We start from the raw sequence: 27,950 nt of genomic DNA, 5'->3' as shown, positions 1-27,950 counted from the left end.
ATCTCAGGCTGACTGTTTAACTCTTTGTGTGTTTTTCATTCAAGTGATCTCATGTTCTAGCTGCTCAGCCAGATACTATTTGGAATTTGCTCAGTGATAGACAGAGATGCAGCACATGTTCAAATGTTGCTTTCCTGCGAGAGTTGCTTTATGTTATGAAGGCTAGGAACCTTTATCAGGTCTGCCTTTACCAAGCAGATTGATCAGAACACACTGTACTCCATACTAGCCTACAATCTCAGTCAGAAGCTGAGATGAGCAGAATACATAATTTGCAAGCGGTTCTCCAGGTGTAAGACATACTCGTGAACACAGAGATCCTTTTTGCAATCTTTTTAAGTGATCAGAGCAGTGCAAGCTGCCTATGGCCTGAGGCAGAAATTGCATATTTTGTTGTTGTTTTCTTATTAAAAGAGGATTAACATTGCTTATCAGATCCCATAGTGGTGAAGAGAGGCTTTTAGAAAGTATTATACTTGTCATTTCTTGGAAATGATGCAGTTTGCTTTAAAAATGTATAGCTATGCGTTTATGACCATTCTTTTATGAGAAAATTCTGGGAGCATTGCACATGTTTTAACAGTAACAATAATGAAAACTCTCTTCTGAAGGACCCTGCAATATGTGTGTAGATGTTTGCTTGGGCTCTTTTCCCATCAATCCTTACCCAAAATCTGTGCTAGCATTTCCAAAGCATATATGAAATTACAGAAGTGCAGAGAGCTTTTGCATTTTGTATGCCTCAAATGACAAATATGTAAACAGCAACTGATTATTCTGTCGGTCATCTAATCAGTATTAATCCTACTTAGGACAGCAGTGCCTAGGAAACAGCCACAGACGGATCTCTGTGGAGAAGGAGTTGTGGCAACACAATAATAAATAGCCCTCCCCTGAATGCAACCCAGTTTGCAGTCCCACTTAGGTTGGCTGTATGAGGATAAGGCTGTGGTGATACCTGAGAGCAGCACCACTTTTTTTCTGTTAAAGGGGCAGAGGTAAGCAGGACTGGTGAGATGATGATGTGCAAATAAGGCTTGAGGCTGAGGCCAGGAGGCTGCAGGAGAACACAGGAGGAAGGGTTACAATGAAGAGCCTGTCAGCACAAAGAATGCAAGTCTTGTCAAACACAGAGGGTAGAGTCAGTCTCTCCAGCATTTCTATTTAAGCCACTTTCACAGCTTCTACACTGTCTGTCTTGTTGGGCTGCTCCTTGCAGCACACCCTTACTAGTACACCCCAGGGAAAGCAGATGCCATAGGGGTGCTAGGTCCTCACTGGGGCATCTTCCACATGGGTATGAGTTGCAGAGCAAGTGTGACCCCAGCTGCTTACCTTGACCCTGCTGGTGGATAGTACTTGTGTAAGCCTCTTTTCTAGCTGCTCTGCTAGCTGATATAGCTAGAGTGAGTTGCTTGTTGGAAACAATTAATTTCAGTGGAGACAAACCAGTAGAAAAGCCATCAGCTGTGGCACTGATAATTTTGCTAAAGATGTTATCCTTGCTCACGGGTGGCACAACATACTCAGTGCTGCTGGAGCAATATTCCTAATTAGGTCAGTGGAAGGCTTGGGTAGGAAAAGGCAAGAAACCAGACTGAGGTGATTTTAGTAGTATATTTAGGAATTCCCTCATTCAAGCTTTTAGTAAAACCTCTCAGCACAGTGATTCATTTGTGAAATTCAGATGGAGCTGAGGAACAACAGAGTATCACCACTGATTATTAGAATAAATTATATTTCATTTCATTATGGTTTATCTATGAAGGAAAGAATTGAAATAAAAGAAAAAAGAAAAATGTCTTCCCCAAATGGGAATGTTCTTAAACTTTTGAAATCAAGATATTAATGTTTTAGAAGGGACGATTCCATGGCCCTTGCTACATATAAATCAGTATGCTTATTCTCCTCCCCTCCCGTGATTTAAGAAATCAGCAAATTTTGAAGATGTTGAGACTGACCATTTCTCATGCAAATCTCTTGTAGCTGAAGACAGACTCAGAGAAGCGCTCAGTTACAGACAGCGAAACTTGGGGCAGCACTGAAGAACTGAAGAAACCAGAGGAAGATTTTGACAGCAGTGTAGACAGCAGTGGCAAGTGGAAAGGCCTTCCCTCAGGGCTGTCTGAAGAGTCCGAGAAAGGGGGGCAGAAAGCATCTCTCTCTGTTTCACAGACGGGATCCTGGAGGAGAGGCATGACTGCACAAGTAGGAACAACTCAGTCCAGGCACAAAGCAGGAACAAGTACGCTCAAGACCCCAGGTAGGAAACTTCTGTAATTCAGGTTACAGCATTGCAAATTAAGGCTTTATACTTAGAATTCATCTATAAACAGTAAGGAATCCTTAGTGGGCTAAAAATAATGGATATTATAAATGTGTGACAGACATTAGGAACTGTAAACATATTGGTAGTTCTCATAAATGACTGCAAGTCAAGACTGTAATAATATACTAACTTGTTCATCTCTGTAACTTAGTTTGCTTCACTGCACACTCATAATTTATTAATCGCTCATAAATGTATCAAGAACAAAAAACTGTGATTGCATTTTGTTTTACTATAATTTGACTATGTCAACTTCTATTAAGGAATTCTAAAAAGCATTTTTGGAGTCATCTATGACTTATCTTTGTTCTCTAGAAAATCTGTGCCTTTGATAATTGTACATTTGCATAGAAATGGCCAAAGATTAGAAACTGAGATAAAAAAAAATTAGCATTCAAGTGAGAGCACTCAAAATTAGTGCTTCTGAACTAAAGCTGGATTATCACATTCCAGATACTGTGGGTATTCTATAGAACACTGTTAAGAGATAAAAAATTGTAAAAAAATACATTTTTACAGACTCTTTTCAGTGCGACATGACTTCTTACCTAATTTTGAAGGGCCTCTCGGGAGTAGTAAGAGCTTCAGCAATCTAGTTTTGGAGCAAAAAATCCAAACTTGGTGGAAGACATCATTATTAAGACCATCCAATCCATCATTTTACTAGGAAAATATTGATTCTTTGTAGGACATTTTCTAGACCTTTGTCATGTCTTAAGAAAATACTGCATGGGCATGCTTTAACTCCCAGTTGTAAAGGCAAAGATCTCCTCAGAATAACTTCAAATCCTTTGTGAGCCTCTTTTGTTTCTTTGCAATTTGGAACTGCTAAACATTGGTCAGCCTCTGGTCTATAAGATTCCCGAGGAGCATTGCCATGGTTAGTGGTCACATGGATGCAGAAATGATACCCCTGTAATACCAACTAAAAGAGTTACTAAAAGGTTTATTGCATGCCACGCTGTTTCTCAGATATGTTTTGCTGAAGATGAACAGGCAGCCACTGCGCAACACAGAACTGAGGTCTTAATTTTTTAGGCATATACTAATAGTCTGTGTGTTTGCCATGTAAGAGTCTGATCCATATCTTGACGTGTGCTTGTGTTTACATAACTATTTTGCTGATTAAGGATGCCAACTAAACTCGGACACCAGAGTGAAAAGAGTAGGTGTATTTTACTGGTGATAACTAAATAATGTAACAGAGTAATACAGAAAACATGCAGTAAGAAAAGACTGAATAATGCACTTAAAGCAAACAAATAGGAAAATACAGGGTAATGCATCAAATCATTACTACATGAGAGAGAGAATAGTGATTAAGAAAGATACATCACCATTTGCATACGTTATCATCAGCCAGATCCGCAGTCGCTGGGGAGCCCCGGTTACAGCGAGGATTTGGAGAGCCTGTCCCGGCAAGTGGGAAATCCTACGTGGTGCGTCCACCCGTAGGTGAGGCATCCGAAGTCGCTGTGAGTGGGTCCAGCCTTATATACTAAAAATCAGCAAGCTAGAATAACTTGCACCTTTGTTTTGAGAGGAAACATCTGGTTTCATCCTCCTGTTGGATTCCACCCAAAGCCTGGCCAGTGCTCAGGGGGGAGAACCAGGGGGGTTTCTAACAAGGCCGAACACTTGGGTTCTCAGCCTTGAACAAGGCTGAGCAAGGAAAGTTGGATACATTCTCTCAGCATTTCATCCTCACTAGTGATTATATTCTGTCTAAGCTGCATCTTTTACTAGTGAGCTTACATACTTTGTTAATGATTACATATTAAGTTAGCAGCTTCGGCTCGGGGCCTGTTGTTCAGGCTGCAGTATTTCAATGCTTTAGCACTTTTTACATCAGCATAAGTGGGTTGTTATAACTTAGTACAATACCTACTAGCACGATGGTTATCAGTTATAAAATATACAGGATTCATCTACAGGTCAACTCTGGCTTGGGCCTGTTGTCCAGGCCTTAGCACTTCAATAACATAAAATGTGCACTGGATGAAAACATGAGTGGATTTAGTTCTGACTTGTAGGTGTTGCTCTTTATTACAGTTAAGTTCCTTAAAAAAATTAGGCCACCCACCTCCAAAACTTCCATAATCACTTGAAGAGTGAATTCAAAACTTTGCTATGCTGAATATTTGTTCCTTATTAGGAGCAAAGAATAGATGCTTAAAGAGAAATTAAAATAGAAGAGAAATGGCATTTTTTGTCTGTTTGTAAAATAGGAATAGGGTATCTTCTTTTAAGATAGAAGAGAATATCTTATTTAAACTTTCCTGAATGTCACAATAACATTATGTAGAAATATATGGTAAATAGGTATGTGTCTGTGCAGTGCTGAAGACAGCCTCTCATAAAATCAAAATCTTGAGAAGATATCAAGGATGTGGCAAAGACTATTAACTCATGTAATTGATATTGTTATAGATCAAGAAGTTTCATACCATGATAACATAATCACTCCCTGATAATTTTGTATAACTAAACCAGAACAAGCTTAGTTATAAGCTAAAAAATGTAATCCATAAAAACCAAAGAACTCAGTAAGTACCACTATTTCTACGTGCCTAATTAATGTCATACTTCTGGAAATGTTAATTACATGTCATGTTTTATTTTCAATATTATTTCTTACACATAGAAATAGCATTAACGGGGGAAAAAAAGCCAAATAAAATTCCATATGTTTCATTCAGAATAATTTTCTACATCTATGTTCTCCACCTATATATGAAAGGGGAGGTTCTAAGGGAATTTCAAGCTTTTGATACTTAATGCTTACCTGTAATGTATTGTACCTGCTACTGACTGCTGATGGGGGACTAAAGACCAAATTGGTCTGTTTTCTCAGGGTAATTTTTCTATTTGTGTATTTTTTCATTTGAAATTGTAACGATATAGTGTTAAAATTAGATATTGAGACATTACAGCTTAAACACAAGTGACCTTTTCAACTCTACTTTTATTTAGGAAAAACAGATGATGCAAAAGCTTCAGAAAAAGTGAAAACTCCCCTGAAAGGAGCCTCCATTCAGCGGTCTCCATCGGATGCAGGAAAAAGCAGCGGTGATGAAGGAAAAAAGCCTCCCTCTGGCATTGGTAGATCAACTGCTACGGGGTCCTTTGGATTCAAGAAGTCTGGGATGGGATCTTCTACCATAATCACCACAAGTGGAGCAACCATCACAAGCGGATCCGCGACTCTAGGAAAAATGCCAAAATCTTCAGCCATTGGCGGGAAGTCCAATGCAGGACGGAAAACAAGCTTAGATGGTTCCCAGAACCAGGATGATGGTGTCCTGCATGTGAACTCGAAGACAACCCTGCAGTATCGAAGTTTGCCTCGCCCATCAAAATCCAGCGGCAGCGGGATCCCCGGCAGAGGTGGCCACCGCTCCAGCACCAGCAGCATCGACTCAAACGTCAGCAGCAAGTCTGCAGGTGCTGCTGCCACCAAACTGCGAGAGCCAAGCAAGATTGGGTCTGGGCGGTCCAGCCCTGTCACCATCAACCAGACGGACAAGGAAAAAGAGAAAGTGGCCGTGTCTGACTCTGAGAGCGTCTCGCTGTCCAGTTCCCCCAAATCCAGCCCAACTTCAGCAAGCGCCTCTGGCACACCTGGACTTAGGCAGCCGGGATCCAAATACCCAGATATCGCTTCCCCCACCTTTCGAAGGTTAGTGCTGTTCTATGAATTCCTGAAGTTGCAGTATATAAAGCAGGGATTTTCAATGTGTTGAAGTACTGGTCAAAAAGCTTTTTCAGGGCATATGTTGCCACAGAGAACCAAGTACAAAAAAAAAAAAACAAACCAAAAAAAACAAAGGGTAATATTTTTTCATACAATATAATTATTTCTCTAAGATCTAAATACATTCCCAGACCTGAAATGGCTGTTCCTTGAGCTTTGAGCATTTTAAGTACAGTCCCATCACAACAGTTTGAAAGCTAGAAGTTAGACTCACTGATTCTTATGGGTCCCTTCCAAACCGAACTTGACATATTCTATGATTCTAAGTTCAGGCACGTGAGAAGTTCCCTCTCAATACTCTGATAAACACCCAAAGGGAAGAAGGACACCTCATTCAGGCACATTCTGTTACTGTAACAGGCGATGTCATAGCCTGGTCGGAGAACTGAAGAGGTCTATATATAATATATAATAAAGTATAATAAAGTATTTACTTTAACATTGTTTGCAGCTCCAGCTACAAATGTTTCATTATCTTAGCAGCTTTGTTACATCTTTCGTCACAAACATTAACAAAGCTAATTTTGAATTGGAAATGCCCTATTGTAACGGTTTTGGAAGTATAAATCTGGATGAAGTATAAATTGGGATGGAGCACTTGCAGTGTTGGAGAAAAAGCCAATAGTGCCCTCTTGTGCTTAGTAACCAAAACAGCACCTCCAGGCTGCTGGGGAGCTGCAGCTGATTTTTGTGGGCTTGGTAATATGTAAAATGGATTCTTATGTTATTAGCCATGCTTACTTTATATCACAGTAAGTTTTACATTTATTTCTTACTCATTTATGAGCTGCACTTTAACTGCAGCTTCAAATATTTCCAGTAAGACATTGAGTCATCACATGCCCTTTTATTTCAACAGTTTTAGAGGATTTGGGGTTCATTTTTTCTTCATCACTGTAGAATTTTCTTCTCTAGAATTGCTGGAAGCAATTATGTGAAATACACCTCTGTCATGACTGCTCTTGGAGACAAACCGAGCCCATTTAGCTCTGGTGCAGTTTATTCTGTCTGAATGGCTACCACATGACCAACAACCACATGACCATCTGTGCAAAAGAACAACAAAAGGGAAATTTCACACAAATACTAAGATGTTTATTAAACTATGAAGGATTTTGCAAGTGTTTGTTGCAGTTGTTTTAGCGGATTTCAGAAGTGAGGGGTTTAAAAGCTAATGACTTAGCTGTGGGAACACTTAATTACTGAATTTGGGTGAAAGTGTAATCTGTTTATGTACTAATAAGACAAAAATGTGATTATTTTACCTCTCTCTGGGAGGGCCTGTATGTGCAAAGAGCACACCTGAACAAGAGTGATTGAGAGCTGTTGCTAATGAAACAAACCCTGATAATTGTGATATGGTTAAGTGAATTTAATTTTGCGATGCAATTGATCAGCTAGGTAGGCATGATTTTAGTAGCAGTAATTTAAAATGTGTAGTTTGGCTCTTAGGATGTTACGCCATGAATGTTTAATGTGGCTATCAGTTTCTCTAAAGCTATTTGTTTTACATTTAGGTTGTTTGGTGCCAAGGCAAGTGGTAAAGCTGCCTCTGCACCCAGTACTGAAGGTGTGAAACCCACATCGGCAATGCCCAGCCCTAGTACCACCTTGGCACGGCAAGGCAGCCTGGAATCGCCATCCTCGGGCACAGGCAGCATGGGCAGTGCAGGTGGGCAAAGTGGTAGCAGCAGCCCCCTCTTCAGTAAACCTTCGGACTTAAATGCAGATGTTGTAAGCTTAAGTCACTCCTTGGCTTCCAGTCCCGCCTCAGTGCACTCTTTCACATCAGGTGGTCTTGTGTGGGCTGCAAACCTGAGCAGCTCTTCAGCGGGCAGTAAAGACACACCAAGTTACCAGTCCATGACTAGCCTTCACACCAGTTCCGAGTCTATTGACCTTCCTCTTAGCCATCATGGCTCTCTCTCTGGACTGACAACAAGCACTCAGGAGGTTCAGAGCCTGCTCATGAGGACTGGAAGCGTCAGATCTACTCTTTCGGAAAGGTGAGCTTGCCTATAGATACAGTGACCACGAAACAAGTGAGAGGCAAAAGGACAGGAGCCAAAAAAAATAAACCCTCCACCTGTTTTCCTAAAGGGACACTTTAATTAGCAGCTTAGTCCTTTATGTACAAAAGGAAGGAAGGAAGAAAAGAAAGCTGAAAGGCATTGGATGTGGAATCAACTGCCTTTTAAGGTTTTACAAGCAGTTTTTTAATCTCGAGAAGTTGTTTTGGTTCCCTTGTTCTAGAGAACAACCAGACAAAAGGGGAAAATTGTCTAATGAAAGGCAAATCTAAACAGCTACATAATGATTCCTGCATGCTGGATCTACTGCTGTCCCAGAAACTGGCAGCTCCAAAGCTGTCATCACTGCCCTTTTGCGAACAAATCTTCTCCAGCAGTGGGACCCCACCAGTTTTCTTCCCATTAGCTCAAAGCACAGACAGAGCTGGTGGGCCCTTGCCTTCACCTGTCTTGCCTTAAAATACTCAGTCCTGACAAGTTGCTTCTTACATGGTAATCATTACACAGATCCTTACTAAAATGAAGTTTCCCTGGCAGGGAGACAGTTTACAAGATAAGACCCTCGCTATATGCACAATCCTGGGAAGTGTCTGGAACAGACAAAGAAAAGCAAGAAAGTGTTTTTCTCTGCTCTATTAAAGATTTTTTTGGTATGCAAGTGTTTTACCTTTTAAGTTATATTATAAAGAGGGGCAACCACCCTGTCACAGCTGTACCAAGATTTGGTTTTGTTTTGTGAGACTTTATTTGACTTTTGCAAGAGAGAAAAAATTATCTTTGCTAGGCAGTAATTAATTTTCACTTCCTGTGAAAATTTTCAAGATTTGACAATGAAACTATTATCTCACATGAGGAATAAAAAGTCAATATTAAATGTTTCATTAGCCTTTGATCCAAAAAGGAAAATTATACTGAGTCAACCAGAAATATTTTAAATGTTTGAAGGTGAAACTTAGTTGTTTAGCAACACAATAATTTAAAGGAAAAAAGATCTTTTAGATGCAATATTAAGATATATTTTTTTTCCCTTTATATAAACCCAGAGATTTTTCAATACCAATCCTTCCATGGAAAGATTTCACTTTCAATGAATCGGCATTAAAAACATAAAACCAAACAAAACCAAAACCCTAAACAACTCTTTGCCAAATCTAGATGGAAACTCTCTGCACATTTCATTTTCTTATGTTACATTCATAAGTATTACTATATCAGCTAAAATCACACCTCTTACTAATATAATTACAACACTATAAAACATATGTGTGTACCAATATAAAGTATGATAACAACAGTAGTTAAAAATATGCTGATACATGAGTAATTTGTAATTTGCACTGTGCCTTTAATTTTTAAATATTGATTTCCATTGTGTGCCATAAAACTGAATGTGACAATATTTCTTAGAAAGTTAATTATTAATATTTAACTTATAAAAACCTTAACTAATTTTTAGTGCTACATATATGGATGATGAGGTCAATAGAATGATGTGGAAGAGTATGAATTTATGCCAAAGATCATATTTATACAAAGGACGTTAAACATCACATTTAAAATGTTAATGTTTTGGCATAAGCTCCTGAGCAACCCCCACTACTAATACTTTATGTATTTGTTCAGTGACTTAATTTCAGTGGTTCCAAATACTTTGCCTTTGGCAATATTTTTAAGTTTCAGATTTGTCCATATGGGGATATTATGATTGAGTCCAGAGAGAGCCATTTATCATGTTGATCTGGCCTCAAAACAAATATATGTACCTAGAGAAAACAGTGTCATTTCTTGAATTATAGCCCCAATAGGGTTTTTGCAGTTTGATTTTTCTGAAAGGTCTGTTACAAGTGCTGTGTAATTTCTAAACTGTTTTATACGGTAAAACCTACATGTAGCAAAGCATTCTTTCACAACACAAGCATTGGTTTCCAATGTTAGAGACAGATATGTTTGGCACCAGATTATGTCCTTTTTCCTTTGTAAACTCAGATTATATTTGAGATGCCTCTGGCAATATTAGTTGTAGCTTGGCGTAGCATAAGGTGTTGTCTGCGAAGACTTATTCTTTTTCTTCAGTCACTCTAGAGCTTGCTAAAGACTGAATAAGCAGTTTGTATAGTGAGATATACTAATATAATATAGAGACAAAATCAGAAAGACCAAAATACAAAATGAGATACAACTAGCAAGTGACATAAAGTCTATGCAGAGAAAGCTTACGGAAAACTGAAAGAGAAGAGAGAGCTAATAATAGATAATACAAACAAATACGGTTTTGCTTCATTGAAGCATTAACTGCAATTTGATAGCTAAACATCACTAATGGCAAGCATGCTAAGAGGGAATGAAAAGGTTAAAGATTACTCCAGTTTACTGGTCCTGATGAACTTTTCACATCCCTGCTTCAGACACAGTCTGAAATAACCCTGCAGTCATTAGGACTGAAGAAGATGTTTCAAAGGGTCTGTCCTGAGGAAGGAGTGAGGAGGAGCGCTCAGATGGAGGAGGAGGGGATTATGGGCAAGGACACCTTGCCTCTGTTCCTGGACACATCCAGAGAATATTAAATAAAATGGGTTAAGTAACAGATAATATGGGATTAGCCATTAACAGCCTTTTAAATAAGACTAATTTAATTCATTTGCAGGAAAACAGACTTTGTGAGCAGAGGAAAGGAATTGGTAGATACAGTAAGAAATCCTGAACTTAGTAAAACTTTAGGTGCTATTTCAAATAACATTCTTATAAGCAAATGAGGGAAAATAAAGTAAGGTGTTTGAGTGATTGGTAAAGGGTTATCAAAGACTAGTGATCAATGGTTTATTAGCCTGAAGGGATATAACAGGGCAGGATATATTTGCACAGACACAAAACGGAAAATGATGAGGGTATTTTGCACAAAGGAGACAGTGTCTGAGGGGTTGTAGTGCCATTGCTGGGACAAAACATCTTCCCAGTATTTTGAAAATTAAAAGTATCAAATGTAAGTCTTAGAAAGCAGTTATCCCATTCTACTTTTTCATGTTAAGGCTTTGACTTGAAGACTTTGGGACATCAAGTTTTGATTTGATGCAACTGGAAAGAACCCAGAAAATGAGACCAAATTTCAGGGTTCATCTATGTTTCCTGCTAAGGAGAGTAGCTCTTGACTGCCTCCAAAAAAGCGGTCACCTGCAGTGGAGACAGCAAATCTCCAAGGTCTCTGCCTCATTAGCCCAAATACATCCCTCCACAGATGATCAGATGTTGCCCACACCCAGTCTTTAGACTACCAACCAAGTGATGGTAGGGTATAAACGCAGAGCTCCCTGACAATTGCTGTACAGCGTCAAAGTTCACTCCAGCCAAATTCTGTGTCATTCAATTAGATTATTTTGCATTGTAATAACCAGAAAATAGGTTCAGTAAATACTAGCAAAATATTTTCTTTTTCAGCAAAATTTGCATCTCCCTCGGGACTTTTGCTGGTTTTGCACTAACAGTATTTATTCAGACAAGTCTACTGTTGTCACAGCAGTGTAACTCCCTGTGTGGGAGGACACTTGTATTTTGTCTTAGGACAGTTTAGAGGGATTAAAATAAATCATACAGGTACTTATACTCTAAAATAAAACCATCTACTGGGGTTAATTGGTGAAATAGCACTGCTTTAATAACATTTTCCAGGTGAGCACACCACCAATTGTTCTTTTGAACCCTTAATTGCTGTTGAACATTGCAAATTTGTCTTTCTTCTGCTTAGTCTGAGTGCAAGGGATGCATAAAAAAATGCAGAAATACAGGAATTAACAGTGGTCTCATCAGCAATAATGGCTGCATTTTAAGATTAGCAGAGTGGAAGTGGTTTCTAATTACATGACTGACTTGCTCTGGTTTAGTTTAAAAGAATGTTTAGTTTTGAGGGCCATGAAAGTGCATTGAAAACCACTTAATCTCTTCAAGACTTGCAATTGTTTTAAATTATCATCATAGTTGATGGTTGCGGTTTTAACGAGTGAAACAGTGCATCATGTATCAGATTTTCTTGTGCTCAGTCATTTGTAGAAACTCATTTATAAGACCCATATCAGCTTAGCCCAGACTGTCCTAGACCTCCCTAGATGTTTCTTAGCTTGCAATAATTTGTTTTATTCTTTAACAGCTCTGCAACAGTTAGATATAGCCCAAGGATATGGCATTATGTCCCTTTCCCAAGTTAACCCTAACACCAAGGGCAAGTAAGAAAGTGAGAACTGTAAGACATCCTGTAATTTCCTCCAGAGAACTTGCAGATGGTTTCAGCAGTGCAAAATACACAAAAGAGAATGGGGATACGGGGGGCTTGATAACTTCAGCCTACATCTGCATGCATCTTCCTGCAAGACTGCTTTTTGCAATTGACATGGCAAAGGAAAATACCAGGAATACTATTATATTCTCAGCCTCACTTTATATTGATATTTCTTTTGAGCCAAAGAGACAGATTTCCATGTATGCATTGCTTCTTTCAGGAAAGGACTGACTTTTTTTCATATCATCTTTAGAAATCTTTTGAGCCCTGAGGTCATCTCAGTCCTATTTACCAGAAGTCCAGTTTCAGTAGAAGTATTATACCCAGCTTTTGGTGGAGGAATGCTTTCAGATACTAAAAACATGTGGGCAGTTTTCAGTCTGAATTAATAGTTACATGGAACTGTGGTTAATGGCTTCATGCAATTATCTGAAAACTAGAAACATCTTTTCAAGATTTAGTAGCTGCAATAACTCCATGCTCATGCTGAGGAATATTCACCCCTATTCCATTTGAATATCTGAATTCAAAAGTTTTTTAGTAAAATCCTATGGTCACTATTAGCCTATTTATCTGACTGAGTTGTAACTTTTGGCTTGTGGGTTGCTTTAAAGGAGCACTGATTGGGTCCTTTATTTTTAGATAATGTGCTATAGATTATTTTGAAATACACAAAACTTCAAGTTGAAGTAATATTAGAAAATGTATTGTTCATTAGGATGTTTGAAGTATTTGCAGAAGAAACTGGTGTTATGATCATGTTTATTTATTTTGAAATTTAGAGATGTGTAAAGGTACATAACGCAACATCAAAACCCCATTCTTCTCTGTAAGGAACTAAAAAATACATGAATCATGCATTCAAATTTATGTTGTCTTTTTACTGACCATTCTTGATCCTGTTAGTTATGTTGGGAGCAAAATGCTGAAAACTTAGTCCTCTGTCTGATAGAAGACTACTCTCACATGGACCATGATAGCTGGGCCTGTGCTGAAATCCTGCTAAGTTTCTCCTTCATTTGCTTTCTCCCTGTGCGGAACGGGGCCCTAATTAAACCAGTAAAATTGCCTATAAAACTCTCTGGTGGTAAGAGTGATTCACTTCCATTACTCTGAGCCTTAATGGTAATGGATTGTTAATGTCAACAGTGTTTTCACTGCCTTTACCTGCTCAGATCAAGGCTACATGACAACAGGGCACCCAGCACCCCCAGCACAATAGAAAACGTCCTTTAATAATGGCATGAGAGTTTTCTTGGGTAGGAGGGGTCCTAAGTTACTGTTGCTCTCAGAGGTGTGATTATGATATGTAATACAGAAACTTTCTAAAGCCATTTCTCAATCCATACAGTGACACTGAACTGTGTTCTTAAGGGAAAAAAAATTGTAACACTTACCTGATGATAACTAGTTCAAATTCAACCCACACTAGTTGGGGACTGATCTAACCAGCCTTTATGAAGAAATGCCCAAATGAAGGAATGCTAGTGGGTGCCCTTCTAGTGATGGGGTTTAAATTAGGAAAACTCCAGTCATAGATTTGTGGTAATCACCCACTTTGCCACCATGTGTGCGTGAATATATAACATTGCTCTGGTGCCACTTTTCATTGTCCCCACCATCAATCCACAAGAACAGAAAGCAAAGTGTCTGTATATTTAGCATGCATTTCTACATGCAGAGCTGTCATTTGGCTTCTGGCAAGGTCATGCTGTCTCTTAGCAGGTGCCACAACTTTCATTTCTTTCTGAAATCTATTGGCATACCATAGGCAACTGTGAAAAATAAAGATTCATACTGTGACCATATGATTCTTGCACAGATTGCAGGGTGAAGCTGTAGGGAGGTTAGAAATGGTAAGGAAGGACTTCTTTCTCACTTGGATAGTCTCCAAATTACTGTTGACCCATCCCAGAGCATGTCTAGATGAAAAATGAATGTGCAGCAGTCCATGTCCTATTGTCCCCTCCGAAGAATCAGGGATTTATCATGAAAGATAAATTAAAGAGTATTAAATGACCTTCTGTTATGCACACAAATCTAGACCTTTAAAATTTGTAATTCTGTTTACTGTATGTCCTTAGGGATTTTTTTTGTTTTAACAGCATGCAGCTTGACAGAAATACACTACCCAAAAAGGGATTAAGGTATATTTTTTTTGAGTATGACTGCTGCTTCTCTGTTTTCCTGTAATCTTTTCTACACTGTCTTTCCTTTTCTTTCTTCTTTTATTGATCCTGTTACAACAGAGTTCTTGGTATTTAGATTCAAACCACAAAACCTAGATTTTAACAGTGGACTTTTTCTTTCAAAGTCTGTCTAGTGAATAAATTTCCTTTCAAGATATATCATGGAAAGTGAATCCTGTTAAAGGTAGTTTCCTTATGCAATGAATCTTAAAAGGCAATGAATCCTGGAGAACTATAGGAAACAGAACAAGATACTTTTGCAATTCAATGGACTAATTGTTGAAAACGTTATTGAGAAAACAAGGTTTTAGAGGTGGATCTGAACTCTAAATGCAAACACTCATGCAATTTGAATTGAAGATCTAGTAAAGGGTAGGGCTATCAAATGCTGATTTTCATATCCAAGGTTTGTAAGTACAACGTAAGCCCTGCTCCAGCTAGTCTTCTTGGTCCATATCCAGCAATACTCAGAGTCCAACTTTGCTACTAATTCCCCACTAATTAGACCTGTCTTCATCATAGAAAACAGAAGTCATCCACCCTCTTGATCATTAGGTAACGTGTCTGGTCTCATCAGGCACGGAAACCATCTCCCTAATCCAGGAAGGAGATTTGGCAAGCAAGGATATATGTGCATACACACAGACACTCTGCAGCCTTCCAGTCACTGAAATTACACAGTTAAATCTCTTGAGTTATTGATAAATAATATTTTATGAAATTTTAAGATAGTGCTAAAACGTTGTCACTAGAAAGCACCTTCTGCTCTTCTGTACTGGTTGTTCCTTAATAAGAATTTAATCAAAATTCCTGTTATCCCCAAACAATTTTGGATTCAGAGAGAATGGAAAAGGTGAAAGACATGAAAGAGGCATAGAGGGGACCCTGCAAGGGTATGATGGAATGATTGAGGTTTGTGGCTGTACAACTGTAATGGTGGCTGAAAGCTGAAAGTGAAATGGAGTGGGAAAACAGTTTATAGGCATATAAACCTGATCAGTTATCCCAGAAAGACCATCACTTTGATTTAATGTGCAGAGATCCCAGTCCAAGATCCAGATCCTGAATTCTCATTTTGCCATCCTTCTGATCCGATAACCACTAGATAACTCTGCTCTACCACATTTATAATCAAAGATCATAGCTGTCTTTTTGAAAGGAGAAAGGAAGTAAATATTTAATCAGGACAAGATGTTTTAATGCCATAAAATATTGTACAAAACCCCAAGCACAACATGAGAACTTACATGTTCATTTAATCTGCTTTCTAAGCAGAAATACTTGTGCCTCGCAAGCCTGAAGCCAGAATATCAAAAGCCTTTTCTGTTCTGCTGCTTGGGGAACACTGATGGCTCATGACAGTGGTGAATAAGGTGCTCATTTCTCAGCAGGAGATTGTGCTGAATGAAGCAGGCTATTGCAGACATTGCTGAAAACAGTCTCTTGATTAAGACCCACACTACCTGCACATTTTAATGTTTGACCACTGCCAAATTGTCCCTCTTCCAGCCCAGCCAAAAGAGGCTGGGCCACTGAGTTACCAGTTCTCCCTCTTAGCCTGTGAGTCAAGTCGCACTTGTTTTATTCATTTGCTACAGCAAGCAGTTGATGAATGTCTGATTGTCAGACTTCTTCCTTCCAGAGAATTTTTTTCCTGCTAATTGTGGATTTTTCCTGTCCCTTTCCCTCCCCCCAGTTTGGGGCAGGACACAATGCCAAATAACATTCAGAGCAGCAGAGTGCACGTATGACCATGAGTAGCTGTCATTAATGGTGAAAACTCCTTTTTCAGAGTTGTTGATCTGTTTCACTCCTGTCATCTAACCAATTGTCCACATGATCTGTGGCAGATATCATTTTGTAAGTGGCTACTTACATTTCTTGGCTTCTAGTCTGTCCATTCCTCATGCTAACCGTACAGCTTCCGAGCTTTTGCATCAACCTGCACACTTCCTATAGCTTTGAAGTCCTTTCCTGTCAGCTCAGTTGTCTGTCTTCTATGGTTTATCATCATATCTCTTCAAAGGAAGGGAATGCTGTCTTGGGGAGGGGGATGAAGAGGAAGGGGGTTTCAAGTCCTGTACTTTTTTTGTTGTAATAAGATGGTAAATTTTACCTTGTTAAAATCCCTGGTGATAATCACTTGATTAGACTTGATGCTTTCCAAGGGTTTTGTTCTATTTAACTTGTGAAGGGTATTTATGTGACACCTGTTTCTTTCTAAACTGTCACCTTGTCATTGTTTTGAGCGTGTCAGCTGTGGTTTTTCAGATATACTCCATCATCCCGGCAGACGAGTCAGGAGGAAGGCAAGGAATGGCTACGCTCCCATTCAACCGGAGGCCTGCAAGACACTGGCAGTCAGTCCCCGCTTGTTTCTCCTTCAGCTATGTCTTCATCTGCAACTGGAAAATATCACTTTTCCAACCTGGGTAAATGCTGTTTCCCTTCACTGTTTCTCCCACTCTAGAATAGAATCATAAAATTCAACCATTCTTATTTCTTTGTCAGACTAGATAGTGTATTTTAACATCTCCATCACCATTTTGTGGTACCTCACTAATGAAGAGAAACTCACAGTGGTTTTTATGGATTAGGCCAGGGTACTTCCTGTTTTGCATATAGAAAAAAAGCACAGATTCTCTGTGACTTGCCCTGGGAGAAGAAAATCTGAGGCAGAGCTGGAAATTAGCTTCTAGTTCAAAGCTACTCATCTTTTAGGTTTCACAGTCTGTAGGATTCTTTCCAGTGATTTTAGTGAATCTCAACCCAGACACTAAACACTGCTTTTTCCCTATATACAGGTTTGCTTTGAGACTGGCCTTTCCAATGCATTTCAGTGGCTGGACCCGACTATAACTGCACTGGGCCCGATCCAAATCCTAACTTGAATGCAATATAATATTTTGGGATGTGAGTCACATTTCAGATTTATTTGATTACAGGTCAAGATTTAGATTTGGTTCTTCTGGATCTTGTTTCAGGTTAATCCCACACAAATTTAATTTTGTTAATACTTTTTTTTTCTTTCATGCTTAATAGAAAACCATTTATTTGCACACCTAGGTTCACAATGAGCTTTTGTGTTTTAGGCCCTTACTGTGGAATTAACAGCAAACTTTGAAGCATTCACACTTCTGTCACTCTGTCACAGCTTGTGGCATCTGTAGGTTACAATCACTCAAAATAAATTTGATCAGACATACAAATGTTTGTCTTTATTACATATGGGAGAAGAAGTTGAACAAAGCAACTTTTAAAAATGAAATTGGATCTTGTCTAAGCAAGCCACTGCTTTGGATTTCCTCCATGTACTTGCATTAGTTTTAGACACAGCTCTTTTTAAGCAGTGTTTCTTTCACTCTATCATTTTCTGCTTACAATTATCTTCTTTTTCTTTTTGTTCATAGTTCTTGTACTCACAACAGGGAGCAATAAAATCAGGGGGGTTTTAAATTTATTTTGTCATTGTTCTTTGCTTCTTTCCATTGTCATAGCCCTATGGAATAATTTGCTCTCACAAAACAGCTGCTCTGGTAGTTTATGACTTAAGGCACGTCCTGCATGATCTAAAGTAAAAGTCCAAACACTGAGGCTGAATTTGAATTCTAGACATTGAGTTCATGTGGTCCAGGTGAGCCATAACCATGCTTTTCTTCCTACTGGCAAGCAAACTTTGCAAAAGCTTCAGGTAGGTTCATCAACGATGTTCTGGATTTCAACCATGAGTGATCAGACTACTCCTATTTATTATGATGAGATTCAACTGACCTGTGAAGGAATTTTATCCTAGTATTGTGGTAGGGTCTGTGGAAAGTCAAAGCATAAATCCATCTTGCATTATGCCAATAAACTTTGATCTTCACAGCAGTTGGTAATATAGGTATATAACAATAAAATAGAGATACTGATTTATTAGAAAAGCAGCTTATAAAAAATACTTATGACTTCTTACTCCTTTTTAACTTTTGCCTTTTGAATCTCTCCCATTGATCTTCTGTCTTGGGCTGTCAAACAAGTGTATATTCAGACACTAGTGTTAGTGTTACCATGTGTTTTACAGGATTACTCTCATCCAGCTCCTTGAAGATCATCTGCTTCACCTTTTTGTCGTGGCTTTATATGTAGGAATAAAAGTTTTTCATTTTCTCAACAGTGTAAAGTCCACCTAACCATGGTAGTCCTACATTAAAATTTTGTGCAGAACCAAAATTCATTTAATGAAAACGTGCTTCATTAATAAAGTTTTGTATTCCAGTGAGTCCAACCAACCTATCTCAGTTTAACCTTCCTGGACCCAGTATGATGCGTTCAAACAGCATCCCTGCACAAGACACTTCTTTTGATCTGTATGATGATTCCCAACTGTGTGGCAGTGCTACGTCCTTAGAAGAGAGACCACGAGCGATTAGTCATTCAGGTTCATTCAGGGACAGCATGGAAGAAGGTAAGACAGAGTTACTATTTGGATCAGTGAATAGGCCCCATAATAGGCCTCCAAAGTGTAGTGAAATTTTAAAATATTTCTTCTGCAACATAAAAACTTAAATAACTTTCTGAAACTTTTTTAAAAATTCTGTTGATCTGAACTTCCTCACCCTAAGACATGACAGAGATTCCTTTCACACAGTAATATGCTATGCTGTGTATGTAATACACGTATAAATCCTTTATCAGAAATTTTGAAGGAAAGGAAGCTGCTTCTGGAAAATTGTTTTATTCTTTTTGCCTCTAAAGTTGAAGTGTCTGGGCATACCTTAACTACTGTGATTCCATGCTTTCTTAGTCCTACTTCCGTATTTCCTTTTTTTTTCCAAACGCCAGTGCTACTTAGCATCCCTTTTCTTTCGTAGTCATTTCATTTCCCCACTTCCCGACAGCCTCTTACACTATGAGAATGTGAATTTCTGTATTTAAACTCTGTCATTTAATCTGACCTCCATACTTTCTTTATGCAGGTTATTACTGTTGGTCTGGTTTCTTTAATGCTATGTACAACCCCTGGAATTTGGGGAATATTTTTTGGTTTGGTTTTGGTTTTTGTTCTTTTTAACCACAGAACATTTGACAACTCCTAATTAAATGCACTGTAACATCTTCTTCTGCCTAACAGTTCTGGTAAATCTGATTATTTGCAGAATTCCCATAAGCACAAACTTCTCACACCCCTTAATTAAAAAAAAAAAAACAAAAAACCAAACCAAACCAAAACAAAAAACCAACAAAACAACAAAACAACCAACCACAACAACAAAAAAAAAACACACAAGAAAAACCCTGCTAACATTTAATGGAGATTCATTTTATAGCATCATTTCATCAATCTTGCTTACTGCTAGGTGGTGACAATATAAATGGTCTTTATAACAAGCAAATAAAAAAGTCTAACACTAGATCCAGAGCTCATAGTTATGAGATAAAAGGGGAAAAATAGTCCTAGATGAAATAACAGAAAACTAATACTTTTACTTTACAATTCCTTCTTCTGTATTTTAGATTATATGTCAGGCAGATATCTGGGTATGTAATACTAGCAGTAGGGTGCAGGACAGATCAAGCTGTGAGCTGTCAGCCCAGAGAGGATGGCTGACTGCACAGAAGCATATCACATAATTCAATGACAGAGCTGACTACAGATGCTTTGCTGAGGAACAGGAGAATATCAAAGGAAGCACTGGAAGAATAATAGAGAAAACAAGGCAAAGAATTTATGCATAGAAAAAGAGGTGTTAAATCTAGAATTTCAGTAATGGGTCACCAGTGGCTTTGATGAAACCTTTTACATTGGTCATGTTTCATATCCAGCTGGAGTGGATAACCATGATCAACCTGAGTAAACAAAAGTCAATGCAGCAATGATAAACAGTTTTCAGCAGTTTGCAGTCATTAGAGATTAACATGAGATGATGATGTTGAAAGGCCAAATGTATTTTATTTAAGATAGGAGCACTGAGGCAGGTTATAGTGAAAGAAGTGACATAATGGGTAGAGCCACTGTATGTGAGAGCAGAATGGGAGTTTAGCTGAGAGATCTAAACCAGAGACTGAAAACCAAAGATAGGTTGAAAGCAACAGGGTTTCAATGATCAGTGTAGCACATCTTTGTAAATATTTGCCCAGTTACAAAACTAGATTTAAAGTCTATTTGGCTAATCCAGGTATTCTTGTATAGTCTGTTTGGCATATGGAGGCCAGGTAGCTATTAAAGCAATATAATTTATTTACTGAACCCTGGCAGATTATAAATATTAAACAAATTTCAATTGAAACAAAAATGAAAAGAAGTAATGAAATATATTGTCTTCTTTAAAATTCTCTATTGGTGCATCCTTCCTCAGGAGAGTCATCAGAAGCAGAAGGGGCAATTTTGTTTCTGTTTAGTCTTCAGTTGCCATTTTCAGATAGGCCAGGAACCCCATTTTTTGAGTTGAAGTCCTGCAACATTCACTCAGTGCTCTTGAGACCAACTCTAGTGATGATTAGTGGAAATATGGCACTATGTCTTGCAGTGACCCCTTCACATAGACTACAAATACATGGGTCTGAATCATGCTGAGGGGAGAAACCAGCTGAGCAAAGCCTGGGAGCTCACCACAGGGAATGTGAACTGTTTTGCAAAGCATAGTCTCCTATTAAAATCAGTTTGCTCAGCTTTGAACAGGTGTATAAACAGCTCAATTTCTGGTTTCTCTAAAGAATGTATTTATCAAGTGATTTGTTGTCAAAACAACAAAAGTGATGCTTGGTTTGCTGGTAATGATACTGAATCTCACTGGCTAGCTCTCCTACCTCATACAAAGTGCTTTTGCTGTATAGAAAAATCATTTTAAGTGCATGAAAAAATATCAATGGCTTTTCTATACTGATAGCTCATAATTACTCTTTGTGGAAGATTGGCTCTCATTTTAAAAAGATGTTTAGTTATTGAGCTACATGGCGGAAGTTTTATGCTTTCATCAATATTTCATGTTATTTTCCTTTTTTTAAAGTACATGGGTCCTCATTGTCACTTGTCTCCAGCACGTCCTCTCTCTACTCTACGGTGAGTATTGACATTTTAGAAAAAAATTCTGCCTGTCTCTATTCTTGTTCATTGTTCATGAAAATTTCAATACTTTGATGTTTAGAATGATTAAAATTGTACTGCAATAAAGCAGGAACATTTATTTTCAACTTTGGTATTAATGTCATGCTATTTTAAAATACATTATTTTCATCTTTTTATGTGACTTGTTCAGAACGGCTTAAAATTACCTAGTGTATATTCTGACAGCTAAAAAGAAGGTAACGGTCTAGGAGTCTTTCTTTAAGGGACTCCTTGTGCTATTGTAGTTGATAATTTTGGGTGATTTTGATTATTTTGAGCTAGTTTTCTAATTGCACAATTTACAAAGTGGTTTTGTCCTGTCACTGTTTGAGGGTACACTTCTTGAAAAACTTCAGGTTAAGGGAAATGGTAGATACAATTTGCAGTTTAAATGTCCACTGATCATTGTTGCAAATTTCAGCATTTAGATGTTATTTCCAAAGAGAAGAGAGTCTTTAAAAAATTATTAATCTTAGTTAATTAGATTAATTAGATTAATTGTATTCTAGCTCAAGCAGAAGTTCTGGTTTTGATTTTTTTTCCTCTGTTTTATTGTTTTGGTATCTTTTTTGAGATCTTCTGCATACTTTGTTGCTTCAGTTGTTCTAACTAACAAGAAATCATGCATATGGGAGGACTTAAATGTGTTTGGACATTCCCTTCATGATACGCCACAGTTGCTTTACAACCTATTTGCTAACTACAATTACATGCTGTAGTAGCCCTTTTTCACGGGAGAGCAACCCACTTATCTGCTTTCATACCATGCATTCGTGAATAGTCTGTCTCCTCTCCGTATTTTCAGGTGTTGAACAGAGTCAGCTGATGTCCCAGGAATGACATGGACTCCTCTACCCAGAGCCAACACCAGTTATTGCCTGGGAATACTGAGCCCATGCAGTCTGATGCATTTGTACCATCTGGTAGCCCTATCTCAATGCTAAACTCATGTTAGCTTGGAAAGTAGGTTGTATCCATGCACAACATCTACCACAACAGTGCTTGTCCTAGTTCTGTTTAATCATAAAAAGGTCTATACAAGGGCATGTCTAAAATATTAGGTACACACGCATTAGGTTTGTTCAGGCCTTAAGCAGCAAGTTGCAAGCAATTCCAGTCCAGACCAGTCCTGAATTATTTTTTGGGGGGGTAGAATGTACATACAGACTGGCTGCACATGAGGTATGACTAGCATTCAAAACAAAGCTTCTCAGTTATGTTTTGGAAGCCAAAAATTCTTTACTACTATTTCCATGTCTATGAGACACTACAATCAGTTTGCATGGGTGTGGGGGGGTGTTTGTGTGTGTGTGTGTGTCCAAAACTATAATTCAAGCTTTGATGTCAAATTTTAGAAGAATGTTATGAAACTGATAGATGGTAAAAATCAAATTATAAAATGACACAGGATGCTTTCAGCACCTGATCAGTCAGTAAGTCTGAAATATATCTGCTCTGATATTGTGTAATGTAGCAAGAGTTTACTAATACTTTCTTCTTATATAACCTGCTATCATTCAGGATTACAGAGTATCTAGGAAATATTCCCTAAACCTCTTGATATTAAAGAACAGTATTTTTCCTGCAAAACAAACTTTAAACTGTTTACCCAAATTCATACTGTAAGTGGAATATCTTCTGAAATGTCTGACTGTGAATTCACATTGCAGCTAAGCCCTCTCCTTATGTTATGGATTTTGTAGACAAGATAATGGAAGTTACATAAACATCTGTAAAGGGCAAGAAGGAATTAGTATGGCAAAGTTACTAGGATTGACCTTTAAAGATGATTTTTGATCAGAGTTTCTTCTGCTTGATCCCTCTAATCCTGTGAAAAAAAGTTTAAATTTTTCAGCAGTTAATCAGAAGATGATGCACAAAGGAAGTATAGAAACATGAAAGGTTGTCAACAGTTATCGCATCAGCTGAAAGCAGAGAACATTTCATTGTTTGATGATATGATGCAGGGCCCCGTTTCCTCCAGAAAGGGATAGCTTCACAGGGTTATGACACAGGCAACTTGCTTTCAGCTATTACTAGATTTGAGGAGTACAAGAGCTTTTTTACCTTACTTAAGCAGTCCAAAATCACTAAGCAGGAATTCTTAAGCAGCTGCCTTTCCGTAACCATCTCAATCAAATATATTTATTAGATTTCTCAATCATTGCCTTAAGCCTTGGTGCTAGTGGTTTTCTGCAGCCTAAACGCCGAAGAGATTCAGAAAAAGTACTAAATAAAGAACAAGTTCTTCATATATTATTACCAAAAGATAGCTGAAAATCTTGAAGTTATTTTCTGAAGATTGTTTCTTTCAGAATTAGAATATGAGATTCAGAAAGAGACATTTTATGATTTGCTGCCATTGCAATGAATAAGCCCAATGAGACAGAAGTTCTGCATTCACTAGTATTTTCTGTATTATTGGTTTTCTTCTTGATTTGCATTTGGGTTTTCAGGAGTTACTTGAACAGACTGGAAATCTAGCCTGTAGAGATATGCAAGTAGAGAGACAAATGTGGTTTCACGAAAAAGTATGCCATGTAAGCAGACTTAGCAGACTGTAAGATTGAAATACTGATTCAGTTTTGGCAGTGAATATATCAAGCTCTCCGAGAAGTTGAAAAGGATGTGTGGTAGTTTAAATTATGATAGGTTGTCTCCAATTTTAATCTCCTCTTGCTCAGTAGGTGAGACACTGCAATTTGCACATATTTAGCTAATTGCTATATTTCTCACACTGGCTCTCAGCCTTAGCTACACTTAGAATCCCTAAACTTCATCAACTGTGCTAAGCCAAGCTCAAAGAGATGCAGAAGGACATTTCATTTGTATGTTAATATTTTAAGTCTTCAAAAAAAGAAAAAAAAATCCTTACAAGGATGGGATGCATGGAGAACTAGAGGGAGAAAAAGATTTCCTTTTAGAGCCTTTTGAGCCAATGGCTGAGTGCTAGGTTACAATGATGTCAGCATGAACTCTTAAGTAAAAATGGCTCAAATGTATTTGGCTGTCAGATTTTATTTTTGAAGTTGATAGTATGCCCAGAATCCAGTTCTTTCATTTACTTCTCCCACTGCCCACTCCCACTTGTGGGAGCCATCTCTCTGAACTCTTCCTTGTACAGTGAGGGAGTCATCTGGTAACAACATGTAGCACTGCCTTCATCAGGGGGGGCCGGTGGTCTAAGGACAAGGGACCACGTCTTCGCATGGCAGTTTCAGGAAAAGGTCACCAACCCTACATTTTTACCTTTTTGCTTTTCTTGACAGAGTAGAATTCATAAGGGGACACGGTCTTTCCTGATCCCTTTGTGACTTTTCATGCACCATATGTTTGAAGTAACAATCATAAGAATAGAATTTCATTTGTTTCTGTAGAGAGATCTCCTTTTTGCGAACACAGATCAGAAAGTTAGTATCAGTATGTGTGTCACATCAGTGCTGGCAAATAAAACAATCGTTATACTAAATCATTCCCATGTAGTGATGTATCGGGTATTAAAGTAGTTTCAGCCAAGAGCAGTTCTAAGTGATGCACGGGGAAATAGCATAGCATCACAGTCTGTTTAGTGACTGTTAACAGATGAACATGTATGGAAAGAGGTATTTTCTAAGTCTTCTCCCTCTACACCAGGTAAAGTAAGAAAACGTTTCTATAATAAATTATTAAAATTCTAACAGCACAGAAGTTGTGCTCATTACAGGCTTTAAAAAGCAGCTATATTAATTTGTAAATAATACAGATACTGCCTGATGTCAGGGAATCTTCTGAGGAACTCTTACCTTGGGTTTTCTAAGTCTTTCTAGTGTTACTTATAGGTAATTCTTCTACCCACATTTTCCTTTTACTGCTTACTTCTCTTCCAGACAATCTTAGACTGCTTGTCTGGACTTGAGCCACCTCAGATCATGAGGTGGATTGATTTCCAGTACATTAACTGATTCTTATTTTATGTTATGAAAGGGTTCCTCCATCATGGCAAGCCATCCTTTTCCATTAGAATCCCACTGAAACAAGATTTCCCTGTCCACCAAATGCCTCCTAAATTAGACTTCTCTCATGCTTACAAATTTAATGACTTCCAAAGGTTTTCTTTGCAATTATTTAGTTTCTTAGCTTGTTGAAAAAGACTGCTGAGTAAATGGAATTATTATATGACACAGTACATAACAATATAGAAAATATCTAAAATTATTAAATACTATTAGCAAGTTTAAGCTGAAACTTTGACATATCTTGATAGCCCTTAATATTTTGGTCAGTACTCTGTATGGAAGAAATTACTTTAAAGTGCAAGTACCCCTCTCCCCTCACCTTCCCCCCATATATGTTGTACTGGTATGCTGTCAGCTTCTTTTAGCAGGGATTAGTCTATTAGAAATATTGCTAAGTATACAGTAAAACAAATATAGCTTCAGGAACCATAATAATAACTACGGTGTAAAAGTTTGCTGGTAACAGACTAAGGTCCATGCAGTGACAGCATAGCAAATTTTCTTTTGTATCTTAGAAATATAGCTGCAGTTTCTGCAGTTTTGTTCCTGTTCTCCCATTATCCACTGTTTCATATTGTCAGTATGCTGGCAAACTCTTTGGGGTTTCAGCTGGAGCCTTGCCAAGTAAGTTGAAAAGAATTCCATTTATTGTTTTTACTGCATACCTTCCTTAAATGTAATGGATCCATGGAGCTATTCATTTCACTTCAGTGTAGCTGGCTTTTATTTCCTATTACCGCAATTATGTGGCACACTGTTTCTAAGCCATTTCTTCTTTGTTTTCTTCCAGGCAGAAGAAAAGGCACATTCAGAGGTAAGAACTTTTCTTCATTTTTGCATTTATGTATTTCATTATATTATTTTAAAGTTTATTGTTTACCTGCTATGGCTAAACTGCTGTTGCTGGGGAAAATACACCTTGTGTCTTTGAACCACTTTTTAAGAAATATTGGTTAAAAGCTGATGGAGCTTCTAGTGCACTAGAAGGTGTTTTCTTAGCATTGTGCTGAAGAATGCCTTCTGGCTGAGGTTGTGAAAAGGTGAAAAGAGTTGATGAGAGTCGGGCTTCTGAGTGGAGTTGTGATACGTCTGATTTCAGACTTAAAGCCACTCTGTACTAGATCTAAGGGACTGTGCAATTCAAGGTAATGTGCTGCCTTTCAGGAGAAAAATACTTCAAATGTTCGCTTTGAACTTCTCTCGCTTACATTTTGCATTATATTAAATTTCTGAAACTCACCACTTTGATGGATTTCAGAGCAACACAGATAGATTTCAGATATAAATCAAATCTGACATGGAAAACAGCTTCTTTCTCCTCACAGTGTATAAGAATGGGTGACAAGCCTGGGTCAGCAGCTGGATACAATTACAGCCTTTCTCAAAATGAAGTCCTGGTTGCATTAAAAGGGCACCAAGGAGTAACAGTAATAAAATGCAGCACCAAGGGGGGCACTTCCACTTCACAGAGCTACATGCCTTCCAACTCCTGCATTTATGCTGCTCCTATTTTTACTATACTAATCAGAGAAAAAGTCAACTAAAAGATATTTTGAGGAAGTTGAACAAGTAAACATATTCTTCCTTACTTGCCGCAGTATATTTCAATATAATTTCTACCTGAATTTTCTCAGTTTCTTTTTCTGAAAGTTAAAGCAAAGGAGCTAAAGAAGCATGCCATAGCTCAGTAGTGTAAATAACAATTCCTCATTTCATTGCCCTGTATATAGAGGTGAAACAACATTTGTTTCCTGTATATCTATCTCTACATGATGTTTTCTCAATATCTGGATCTGCTTTGTGATGCTCTTGCAGGAGACGTTGAACAACACTTCATGAGAACTACCTTTGTCTAGTTGGAGGAATATGGTGAAAGTGTAGCTTAAGCAGGAAGGTCAAATAATTCCTATTGAAAGCCAAAGAGAAAACTTTGAAAAAGAAAAGTGGCAGTCCAGGATGGAGAACAGCTCAATAATCTGCCTCCTTTGCTCTGAGCTACTGTAAATGACCTAGCTATTTTTATATCATAGATGTACAGGAACCTGTTCATTCTTAAAGCTCGTGCAATATTCCCTGTTGGGGGTTATGTGCTCCATTTCCTAGGCTAGTTCTACACATTTTACTTCTCTAGTCTGGAATAACTTCTTTTATGTCTGAATAAAAGAATTTTCAGAGTGAAAGTCCATGCTGTGCTTAAGTTCAATGCAATGCCCGGAGTCCCTGTAAGATCTCAAATAGGGTTCAGTGAGCTTAAAATTATGTGCAAGCTTCATGCTAGATATCTATCCTAGCTGAAATG

At 38.1% G+C, this 27,950-nt stretch overlaps 1 protein-coding gene across 10 annotated transcripts in view; it reads left to right on the top strand.

Moving 5' to 3' along the window:
* NAV3 (neuron navigator 3) overlaps window positions 1–27,950 on the top strand; it is a 562,960-nt gene that overhangs the window by 492,676 nt on the left and 42,334 nt on the right. For 7 of the 10 annotated variants that reach the window (XM_074827171.1, XM_074827169.1, XM_074827167.1 and 4 more), the window contains 8 exons: window positions 1,987–2,263; window positions 5,303–6,008; window positions 7,601–8,089; window positions 14,486–14,527; window positions 16,841–17,001; window positions 18,828–19,016; window positions 21,559–21,611; window positions 26,442–26,465. In XM_074827171.1, the coding sequence (XP_074683272.1) occupies window positions 1,987–2,263; window positions 5,303–6,008; window positions 7,601–8,089; window positions 14,486–14,527; window positions 16,841–17,001; window positions 18,828–19,016; window positions 21,559–21,611; window positions 26,442–26,465 (1,941 nt within the window). The remainder of the gene's footprint in view (window positions 1–1,986; window positions 2,264–5,302; window positions 6,009–7,600; window positions 8,090–14,485; window positions 14,528–16,840; window positions 17,002–18,827; window positions 19,017–21,558; window positions 21,612–26,441; window positions 26,466–27,950) is intronic. The other 3 variants (XM_074827172.1, XM_074827168.1, XM_074827173.1) reach the window with 3 other exon arrangements.

Source organism: Strix aluco, chromosome 5 (assembly GCF_031877795.1).
Source record: "Strix aluco isolate bStrAlu1 chromosome 5, bStrAlu1.hap1, whole genome shotgun sequence".
Classification (NCBI taxonomy): domain Eukaryota; kingdom Metazoa; phylum Chordata; class Aves; order Strigiformes; family Strigidae; genus Strix; species Strix aluco.
This window is presented reverse-complemented; position numbering and strand designations above follow the sequence as displayed.